General features: G+C 43.7%; 1 protein-coding gene across 1 annotated transcript in view; it reads left to right on the top strand.

The window, feature by feature from the left end:
* The window catches only part of LOC103777502 (C-Jun-amino-terminal kinase-interacting protein 3-like), a gene marked incomplete at its 5' end in the record, with an annotated part of 14,427 nt that extends 13,092 nt beyond the window's left edge, over positions 1-1,335 (top strand). Inside the window, 1 exon segment of the mRNA XM_008945056.1 lies at positions 1,182-1,335. Within this exon segment, the coding sequence (XP_008943304.1) occupies positions 1,182-1,335 (154 nt within the window).
* Between the last annotated feature and the right edge of the window lie 10,084 nt (positions 1,336-11,419).

Below are 11,419 nucleotides of genomic sequence, written 5' to 3'. Positions count from 1 at the left end.
GAAAGGGAATAAGGGAGAGAGACTTACTGATTAGAGAAGAAAACAGCTTTAATAGTACCACTAATAGTGATAATGATAATATAATAGACTATGTACAAATATATCCAAAGTTAGTGTGGAACCCAGCTCCGCCCGATGGCAACAGGTCACCGTCATCCCCGGCTGGGGAGCAGCCCCCAGGAAAGGGGTCCCAGGCTGGACTCAGTCGCAGGCGGCGACTAGCTAGAGGGGATGCTGGAACTCAGTTCAGGGACACAGGGCTGGGGATCGAAGGCAGGATGGATGAAATCCTCCTCCAATGCCGGCCACTGCAGGAGCAGCCAGCAGAAGACAACCACGGAAGAGAGGGAACAGAAGGGTCGAGGGAAAGGCTTGCTCCTCCTGATCCTTCAGCTTCTGCTGGATAGGAGGGCTATGGGGTGGAACACCCCACTGGTGAATCCTGGGGTCAGTTATCCTGCCTGCTCCTCCCCCCAGGTGCCATGTACTCTCTGCCCCCCCCATGTGGGGCACAAGCCTAGCAGCGGCCTTGGTCTGCATCTCAATCCCTGGCAGTAACCCTAAAACATGAAGTCTTATCAGTGCTAAAACCAGACAGTTTGTGAAAACACTACTAACTTCAGACAGAGCAGTTACTTAGAAGAACTTCAGCTAAGAAGTAAAATCATTGAGCAGAACCAGCTCTATTTTACCCCAAACCAGGACAGCTGTGTAGATGCCTCTCACTTAGAAGCCTCTTTCCTGACCCAGTGATGACATCTCTAGGTTTTGTGGGAGCTTTATTTTTTTGCTGTGAGAATTGTTTGCCGTGGCTTGTTGTGCCACAGTGCCTTTGTTTCTCAGAAGATATGCTGACCTAAATTGGCTGAGGGTTCCCTGTGCTTTTGCATTCCCCTGAAGTATTTTACGCTGCTGGAGAAGTCATGCCTGCTACGGCCACTTGACCCCTCCCTCCCTCTTGGTCCCCGCAGGAGGAGGTGTGCCTCTAGCAGGAGACACAATGGGTCTGAGCAGACAACACCATGGGAGTTGGGAGTTCATACAGCTGCTGCCTGAGGGGGAGGGCTGCAATTCAGTTTCTAGTGACTGACATTTCACATAGGCTAATGTGCTGTTTCTTTCCTGTCAGAACTGTGTAAATGGCTAACAATGGTTTCCCCTCTGTCTGTTTCTCTGTTTAGCAGGAAGGAACGCCCTAACTCTCTGAACGTCTTCCCCCTCACGGATGGCATGGTACGTGGGCAGATAGGGGCCAAGATCGTCCCAACACTGGACCACTGGCACCTGAATGACCTCGGCCAGCTGCAGTCCAACTCCAGCTACAAGGTTTTATAGACCATCAGGGAGCAAGGGTTTCCCACTCTCCCACTGTCAACAGCATCCCACGGTTTCATTAAGATGGAGACCAATCTGTGTCCATAACCCTTTGCAGCCTCTCCCTTCTGTATGTCTGCTCCCTTTGTAGCTGTGCTGTGGGAAAATACTCTTTTGGAGATCTGGCATATGGTGTGGGAGGGATTTGACACAGCTCTTCATGCCTCTTGTCTCAGCGATAATCTCCTTTACTTGGCTGGCCCCAAGCTGAGAGGAATGTGTGGGGAGGCAGTTAGAGATTTAGGGAAGATAAATCCTTTTTTTTGTAGCTTATTTGGGACAGGAAATGGTGGAGCCTGTCCCCTCTCTTGCCCTTCATAAGAGTGATGCTTTTGCACCTCAGCTAGGACCAGATGTTGAATTGCACTTACTCTCCAGTGTTTGTCCTTTTTCACTGATTGCTGTTCTGGCCTTCCTGTCCTCAGTAAAAAGTTCTCCTGATCCTCTCTGGATGCCCAAGTCTTGCACTGTGTTTAACAACCTTCAGTTCTTTATATATCTCATCATTGCTCTAGGCTTACATTGTCTACCTTCAGTACACTTGTCACCTTCAGTGCACTGCCTTCTGCACAGGGGCTTGTGAAAAACCAGCACTGCAACTGTGCTGCAGCAGCTGCATGGCTCTGCCTGTTGCTTGTGGTGCTCTGCTCTGCCATTCAGAGACTGGTTTGAGCCCAAAGACCAGTCAAAAAGACAAAGATGAACTCTGAGCTGATAGCTCACTGCAGTTGGTTACAGTTTAGACTACATGTGATGACCCACATTTCCCATCACCTGTACCTGTGGACTTTTCAGTGTCTTTGTGCTCAGGATCCCACCAAATTCCTTTCTTTGAATGATGTTCCACAAATGCTTGGTGGTAGGCCTGAGAGCCAGTGGTGCATCTACCCAGCACAGCTTATACTGTGCCCACCAGTATATCACAGCACTTCTGGGCTGCTTGAAAAGTGTCTGATAAAGTTTACTTTCTCTCTGTCTGGAAGAGAGAACATCAGGTGGTTTATATGTCATGTGTAAGGACTCGTGTCCTTTTGAGAAGTTGTAAATCACTAAATCCTGTACATTGAGGCAGAGGAGGCAAAGAGGAGGGGGAAAAAAAAAAAAAGAAAAAGGAACCCCCCCAGTCTGTACCCATTCTGTATGTCTCCAGAGTACATGAATGATACTTTGGCCTGTGGGACTCTGCAGGAGTGGCCTCCTTGATGCATAACACAGGAAATTTAGACAAATTTAAAATTTATGCAGAAAACAAAGCAGCAACTTCCTTTTTTTTAGCAGTACCTTTGTGAAGTAGCCAGGCCTAGCACAGCACACACCTTAGCACTTTGTCGGTGCTCTGCCGTCATGGAACTTGGACATCCAAAAACGATCTTTGGATAGGGTGGAGACTGTTCTTGGAACCTAAACCTTGCTGTAGTGTTAGAGGCACAGAAATCTGGGAAACAAAGCAATTTGCAGAGTGCCAGTTGGGTCCTACAGTCATTTCTGGAGAGCTCTGCCTGGAACTAGGAATTAGCAGTGCTGCAGTGCAATCATGTAGTTAAGGACGGTAGGAATGAAGATAGAGCAGGAGTGTGTTTCTTCAGACTAGTGCTGTGCCGACACAACACTGCTGCAAGGACACAGGCAGCAACCAAAATGCACAGAGACCAACCTCTTTCTGGTTCTGGAACCAGTTTATGCCTTGTGATATCCAGACAGTGCTGCACATTGTAGTGTGAACATGCCCTTGAGCTTTCTATCAGGCAGCAGAGGTTAAGTTTTAGAGAAGAGCTGGGAGGATGTTTAGGTTGGATCCATCTCCCACAGACTTGCTAAGGGATAATTCTTTAAGTAGTACCATTACGGAACTTCTGGAAGGACAGAGAGAATGCAACAGGAGCCCAGATAAATTGGAAGCTTTAATGTCCAAGTTCAGGTAATAGAGGGTTACTGACTGGATCTCTTACTGATTTGTTGGTGGCAGTGTCAGGCAAAAAAAAAAAAAATCTGTGTCTGGTGACAAGAAAGCTTTGTGCAGATGTAGTAGTGTGCTGCTCCACATGTATCCAGTGGGCAGTGCTGGGATTTGCATTGGTGCTCATTAGGGAAACTCAGAAGTGGGATCCTGGGTTTAAGGAGGCTAGCCAGGTCGGGTGGAGTTAGCTTAGGCTCTGGAAAAGTTGGATGGGGCAGTGTGTTACAGAGGACTTCCTAAGAGTATGGAGCAAACCTATGAATAGTTAAAGGATGTGATTTGACTGACTTACTAGATTTGCGATTTAGAATGGAGATTTTCCTCCTGCAAGCTTCTTGCACACTCTCTGACTGGATTGCTTTTTCTTAAACATTTTGCATGATTGAAGTCTCAGCAGTACTGCTCATGCACTCCTTGCCTCTCCTCAGCAGCTTTGTTATTTCACTGACAGCTGCACACACATGACTCATCTTCCAAGTATGTATATTCTGACTTTTCTGACTAGTTTTCCTTCTTCATGGGGCCATACTATAGTTATATTTTAAGTGTCCTTGTATACTTATTATTACTGCTTTCTGTTTTAGTTGATGTCATTATTTTATGTTACTTTTTATTTTTATTTTATATCATGTTTTGGAGATGAAAGTCCTTAACATTTTTGTTTTTATGTACTATACTTTCAGTGTTATAACCATACAGTTGTGGCTTCTCATGGTGACATATGACTGCTATGAATGTTGGGCCTTTGCAATGCATTTTGGAGGTCACTACTACACATTTGATGTTTAGGAGGTTGACAGGTATGACTGTAGGTAAGTGGTGGTTGTGGAGAGTATTCTTTGGGTGAGCTATGGGTTGTGGAGAATGCCTCCTATGCTGTAGAGGAGAGCCATACACTCAGTGGAATCCTTAGCATTAACGAAGCACTCGGGATGATGGGAGGAAGATACCAGCAAAGATTAAAAGAGCTTCTGGACTGTGAAGAGGAGTGCCATAGTAGTGTTTACATCTGGGAGGAGTTTCTCCAGTACAGGCTGGTAGGTTGATAAAGTATGTTTTCGAGGTACATGTAGAACTCAGTTGTGTTACTAAAGAGTAAGTGAAAGACCAGGGTAATTACTCATTGGTGTGTTCTGTGTGAGAGGCAGATTATGTCAATAAACAAGAAGTTACAGGATATCTCTGATACAAATGTCACCCTATAGATACTGATGATACAGAGTTTCTGAATGACATCTGGTTCCTAAGAACAAGGAATGACATGTGGACCCACCTGGATGTCTCTTTCACAGTGATAAGGTGCTCGTGGAGTTTGGTTATGCTTATAGGCGAAGAGTGGGTACAAGAACGTCTCTGAATCCTTTCATCCAACAGAAGTTTTGTTTGGGGAAAGGGGTTTTATGGTTGCACTTTACTCTTTGTCCCTTTGTACACTAAGGAAGCACAGCAAGCAGGCTGTGGTTGAAGTAGTACAAGGCTTACTGGATCATATTTGTTCTCACAAATGTGGTTTGATTTTTTTTTCTTTACACATAAGGAAAGTAGGTCCTAGACCAGGAACATGAAGTAAAGGTGGGAAGCACAGTTTTCACACATAGCAGTGAAAAGTCCCCATCTCAGTCTTGATGCTAAAATCGCAAATGTGCAGGGGGATGTTTGAATGCCTGTGTGGGGATGTGGTTGCTGTTTGGACTGACAATGCAGAACCTATGTACTAAATATGGATTGTACTTAATGGTAATGCAGTTTTAAAAAAATCTTAATTTCCAATATAAATGCACAGATACCATGTAAAACCTTTGACTTCTACAGTGCCATGTGCAGCAGAGTATTTTAAGGTACATATACAGAGGCCAGTCTAATTAAAGGAAGATCTTTAATAAGATTCCAGATTTAAAAAAAAAAAAAGGCTGCAAAGGGTTAAGTCACCATTTTTTTTTTTTCCCCCAGTCTTTTTTTCATCTCATTTTGAACTTTTTTGTCATGTTGTGAGTTTATTATTAGAACAAGAGAATGAGACTTCCAAATTAGTGAAGTGAAACAGCGTCACAGCTCCAGGGCTGGGAAGCCCAGAGCAACCTCTGAGCCAGAATCAGGATCTTTCTAGTACTTGCACAGGAGGGGAGAGGCAAGTAGTAAAGATTAAAGTGGGGTCTGGATGGATGTGCAGATGCTGAATGTTGCTGCACCCAATTGCAACTCATTATCACATATAACTCAACATTAATTTGGCATCTCCCTGCAGGCAGTAATTAGAGTGGGCTGCCATGAAGAGTGGTGGTATCTCACTTGGATGAGGGACTGAGCACAGCATTGGTCAAGATGTTAATTGGTTGACAGTGCTGCTTTAATTGACAAACAAGGGTCATGGTGTAAAATCCTGACAGAGCCTTGAAAGCCTCCCATGTTTTTCAAGAGGTTGTGTTACAAGAAATGGGGCTGTAACGTCTGTAAAATTGGGATCCATTTTTTTGCACGTTTCACACTGGGAATCCATCTCCTATGTTAATTTGTCAGTTTCTGATTTTTGAATTTTTGGGTCTTGTCATCCTGTCACTTGGAGTTGGGGAGACCACACCTGTTTCTACTTTATTGTCAAGCTGGACCCATGCCTGGCTAGCTTCTGCACATGGTGCTATGGGGACATTTGTCTCCTGTGCTAGCAAAGTCAGACCATCCCTGCTTGGTATCCGCTTCGTTTCTGCAGTTTAGTGTCAAAACTGCTTTGCTGTTCTCTCATCCAGATTGTATTGATGGCTTACAGTAATGACATAATCCAAGGCCTCTAAGAGGCCACTTCAGATCCTTCCCAAGCAATATCCATGTTGTCTTCCAGTCTTGGGAAATGCTGGTCTGGCTCACGCAAGTGCCAAAGCCCTTCAGCTTCCATGGTAGCCGCTATGAGCTGCAAGTGCTTTTCACTTACAAGGCCACCTTTCCCAAGATGCATGATGAAGAGCACATATTGATGTGAAGTGTAGTGTCTAGTAGTAAAGGAGGAAGGCTATCAGTCCTTTCACAGGTGGGATTTGCTTGCTGAGTTCAGCACAAGAGCTTACTGCTTCATTGTGGTTGCAGTGCCTAGTGTCTTCAGCAAGTGCTGGACGTGTAGCTGGTACAACGAGCAAGACTCATTCTCCATAATGCTGTAAGGCAACCATACACCAACAAATGGGGGATTAACTGAATTGTATAGCTGTGTTTTCCCCTTTTTGTTTTTCCCCCACTTTGGAATTGCTGCAGTGCCCTCAGGATGAAATGTCTGAATCTGGGCAGTCCTCAGCAGCTGCCACACCGAGCACCACTGGAACCAAGTCCAACACTCCCACGTCATCTGTGCCCTCTGCTGCTGTCACACCCTTGAACGAGAGCATCCAGCCCATCAGTGAACACAATGGTACGACCAAAAGCAGTAAGAGGGCACGAGAAAAGCGGAACAGCCGGAACATGGAAGTCCAGGTTACGCAGGAGATGAGGAATGTCAGCATAGGTATGGAAGCTGCAGCTTGGGTACTTGGTCCTTAAAGTAATTGACTTCTCAGTGCTTGTGTCCCTCTGTTACCAGAGGAGTAATCAGCTTCATAAGTATAAAATTTGAGGTAGCCTTACTTACAAAGATAGGTGAGCGAGAAAGGACTAATTGGATGTTAGTTTACAGAACATCAGTAATATGATTGTTGTGAACTGTGAATAGTCTCACAAATACACAGGAGGGCATTAGATTATTGAGTTCAGTCATCTGCAGCTGCATTCATCCATGTCATAGAACCTTTTTCATGATCAGACAAGTCCCTTCTTAGTCTAATTGAGCTTTTGGAAAGCTGTTTCTGGACCTCATCAGTATGATAGTTAGAAGCTTCCATTTAGTTTCCTCTCTGGATTTATTTGTATTTCATATCTAGTTGTTTATATGCCAAATTTGTCAGTCAGGTTAAATAACTATTTTCCTTCCTGTGTGTTTATCCCACACTCTGATGTGTTTAAAAATAGCAATTATGTCCCAACTGTTTTTCTCAGGTAAACAAGCTGTTTTCTTTTAGACTATTTCTCAGGTAAGAAACCTCCTAAATCTGTGGCATTTACAATTTTTTCTGTCCACTTCCTGGCAGTCCTTTAGTAATTTGAATTTATGGTTTCCTTTCAAGAAAGCCATCAGCTAAGCCTTTAGCACCAGGCTGCTTACATAACGAAAATGATGTAATAACTTGATAAAAGCCCCTTTCTGTGCTGTTTAATATAGCTGTGCCAGTGTAGCGTCTGAGCAACTCCCAGCCTATATTGTATTGAGACTTGCAGCAGCTTTCAGAAATAAGAGGTGGTATGTTATACAAGTCATGAACTTAACACACAAAAGGACTGTGAAACTAGCTGAAGATGGTAAGGAAAACCTGCAGTAGCACAGGAATGAGTGTAGGTTTCCAAGGTGACTCTGAACCAGGTGATCATCTTTTTTTCTGAAGTAATACAGAGGAAATTCATCTGCTAACACTCACAAGCTGGCTCCTAACAAGTTAAGACTATAAAAAAACATGTAACATCTTTTGTTGTATCATTTGAATGAGAATTGTCATGGCTGAGTCCCATTCTGTATTTGTGTTAGCAGCTGAGGACGTCCCAGTGTCACAGATTTCAATCTGCCAGAAACTAGTGTAGTTCTCCATAAAAATATATGGTTTCTGCTTAGACAACTGTTAAATTTGAATCTGTTCATTGATCCTGACCAAGGCAACTCACTGTAAGCATTGGTATCAGAGAGACTGAGCATGGATGTCAGTAGTTTGAATGTCTCACAAATATTTATCCTTATTTTTACTGCTGCTGCTTTACAAGCTCATTCACCATCAGTAGCTTTCTAGGTCAGAGTCTGCTCTCGTCTGTGTGTGTGCAACTATGTGAAAGCTTCTTTTTTCCTGGTGGAAGCATATTGTGGAACCTGCTCAAGGCAGGTAGTCAGGTCTTTCCTGTGTGCACTGCATATTCGACCTTTCAGCTCTTCCTCACATGAAATGCAAAATCTTCTCTGTGCTGAGGAGAAACACAGATAGTTGAATTTTAATTAGGTAGTTTATGCATCTATAATTAAAATGTCTGTCAGTGATGCACATGCCTTAGAGCTCAACTACCAAAAAAAGGCACTCAAATGTATTTGCGGAAAAGCTTCTCATTTTGAAAAAACAAAGAAGAGGAAGCCTCTGTTGCTGTGAGCTTGAGAACCACTGGTGTATGGATGCCTACTTTGGCAACAGATACACATCACACTTTGTCTTCAAAGACAGCATTTGTTTCCAGCTGGTACAGAACACCAGCCTAAAAGAATAAAATCAACACTCAAGTTGCCATGGACTGTGTATATTTGGCCACTGAGGCTGTTTGGGAAGGTCAGAAATTTCCCATCTAACATTGTTGAGGGACTAATGTAGCTTACAAATTAGGTCTTTAATCTGTCAAGGATTTTTTGTGTGAACAGATATTGTATTCATATTGCTTGGTTAGAATAAGTGCAAGTCTGAGCTTTGGAACACTTTGGTATCCAGTAATTGTGACTTGACAAGAGGGGGAAATTCATCACTCTTAAGTTCTGGCTTCAGGCTGTAGATAACACAGAAAACAGAGTAGATTTTATGTATCAGTTTTTAAGTGAAACTTCACTGTAATGGGTATCTAAACCGGCTGTAGACTTGAGAATTTGTATTGAAAAATTATTTCTATTAAAACTAAATAGTGCCAATTCATAACTGCAGTAGTCTCAAGCTATACAGAAAATCACTGTGTTGTCTTCAATCTCAGCTAAAAGTGCATGGTGATTGACCTTGGTGACACTCTGGTATGGGGTTGGGGGTGCTTATGGTTTTCCTGCTCTGAAATTGTGAGGGCACCTTCCCAGCACTGGTGCATTTGTGACTCTAGATGATCAAACACTTATTGTTCCTGTTTTAAGTCTGAACATGGCACCATGAAGTTATGAAACCTCAATATTCAAAGCTCAAAAAAGTCCTTTCAAGTAACATTATAATGTGAAAATCCTGATCCTGTATATCTTGTCTTACCAGTTTGTATTGTCTTGCCTAGGAATGGGCAGCAGTGATGAGTGGTCTGATGTTCAGGACATCATAGACTCTACTCCAGAGCTGGATATGTGTCAAGACCTTCGCCTGGAACGCACTGGTAACAGGTACTGATTGTGACTTTTCACTGTGTGCTCTCTCACTTGGTTTAATGAGGAGTGAGGAACAGATTCTGTGGCTCCTACTGAATTCCAAGATGCAGCTGTTTGAGAAAGTCCATATATTCTGTGTGGTGTGAATATGAGGGGTTCTGACCTTCTTTGAGTACTCCAGAGAAGGCAAACGTCGGCTGGTAATCTGCAGAAGGGTCTGTCCAGCTGACCCAGAACTGGGCTTGTTTGCTTTGCTGGATGAGGTGGGACGAAGAGATTGAGTAACAAAAGGTTTAAGACAGGCAAAGAAGACTTAAGCTGTCAGGGAGAGGAAAAAGCAACCCCAGACCAGGCAAGGGAGTGAATTGGGTCCCGGTGCTACCCGTGGGCAGCAGGACAAGGGGCTGAAGACAGCTACACCTACAGCGTAGCTCAGAGGACTGAAGGCACAGGCCTGAAGTTAAAGGGAGCCCTTGGGCCAGTGGGTGGATGCAGGTTCCACAGGTAAGGCTGGTCAGAGCAATTTTGATCCATCAGTGCACTCAGGACCTCAGCAGAATTCTCTGAATTAGCAGACTTTTACTGAACTACTCTGCTTCTTTGGTTCTTATCTATCACCAATTTTGTGCCAACTGGGAGGTTCTGTAAAGGCTGTTTTTGGCACCATATTTCTGTGAGGCATGTATTAGTTCAGAATTATTAGTCTCGGTATCTTGATTCATTTTTACTGAGGTCAGGTGCTTCATTTTGCAAGATTCATTAATTTTTACCCTCACCAAGGTGGTAATTTGGCACTACACCAGCAAAAATAATCACTGAGCTCTTACAGGTATACAGAATATAGGACTCTGACAAAGTTAAGGCATGATTTTCTCACAGTCCAGATTTGGACTGGATTCACCCTGTTGAGGACCTTCCTGGAGAAGGGTGTGAGCAGCAATAACAGATGTTTCTCAGCTGTGAAACCACATACAGTTCAGCTCTCTTCAGAATACGTAGGATGTATGGACAATTTTTAGGGTCAGATGCAGGGGGAGTCTAGGTAGCTGAAACAGCTCTGTGTGGGGAAGGCAAAAGTGACTGATAAGATCAGATTGAAAATTGGTCAAACCCAAGGAAAGAAGGGAGCAGGATTGCTGTGCTAGGAGCTCATCAGGCAGTGGTCTCTGATCCAGGTAGGAGACTGAAAGCTGCAGGAGACACGAGCTAACTCGAGCTGCAGAATAGTGTGCATGCTGCTTTATAAGCAGAGTGCTTTTGAGATACATACAGCTTCTGAAAGTTGAGTGCTGAAGAGGTAGGTTTAAGCTGAATGAGGTCTTCAAGGTCAGACACTGAGTGCTGGTTGCATTTGTCACTTGTGCTGTCCCCTAGGCTGCGTGAACTGATTAATTCTAGTGCAGTCATGGCACCCATTTCTAACTCCTCATTGCTCTCAGATGCCTGGGTAGCTGTAATTTTTCTGTAATTGAAAAGAAATCAGACTTTTTTTATTTATTTTCTTTGCAATGTGCTGTAATGCTGCAATATCAGAGGCAGCTACTGCACCCATTTGTAACCTCTAGGCTTTATCACCAAGAAGCCACACAGCTTGAGATAATCTCCAGTGGTACTGATCTTTGTTAAACGGATGGAAAAGTTGCACAGCCTTTCTTCATGCTGTCTGATTCCCCTCATTGAAGTCAGGGCACTTAAGAGTGTTTACACCTACATTAAGACCATTTTTTTAGGGTGGGCAACAACAATCCAGGAGGTTGCTTCACCTCCTGTAACAGCTTTTTTCCTGTTTGAGCCGTGAGACTGTCAAGAAATGCAAGTTGATTCTTGATGGTACCAGAGATACTAAGACATGGAGATGTGCTCCCGTGTGATATGATTAGTAACTTCAATTTACCTTCAGTGAAATACATTTTGCTGACATGTGAAGAAGT

Source organism: Merops nubicus, unplaced genomic scaffold (assembly GCF_000691845.1).
Source record: "Merops nubicus isolate BGI_N331 unplaced genomic scaffold, ASM69184v1 scaffold2208, whole genome shotgun sequence".
NCBI classification, from domain to species: Eukaryota; Metazoa; Chordata; class Aves; order Coraciiformes; family Meropidae; genus Merops; species Merops nubicus.
Note: the sequence above shows the minus strand (reverse complement) of the source record. Positions and strands in the feature narration are given on the sequence as shown.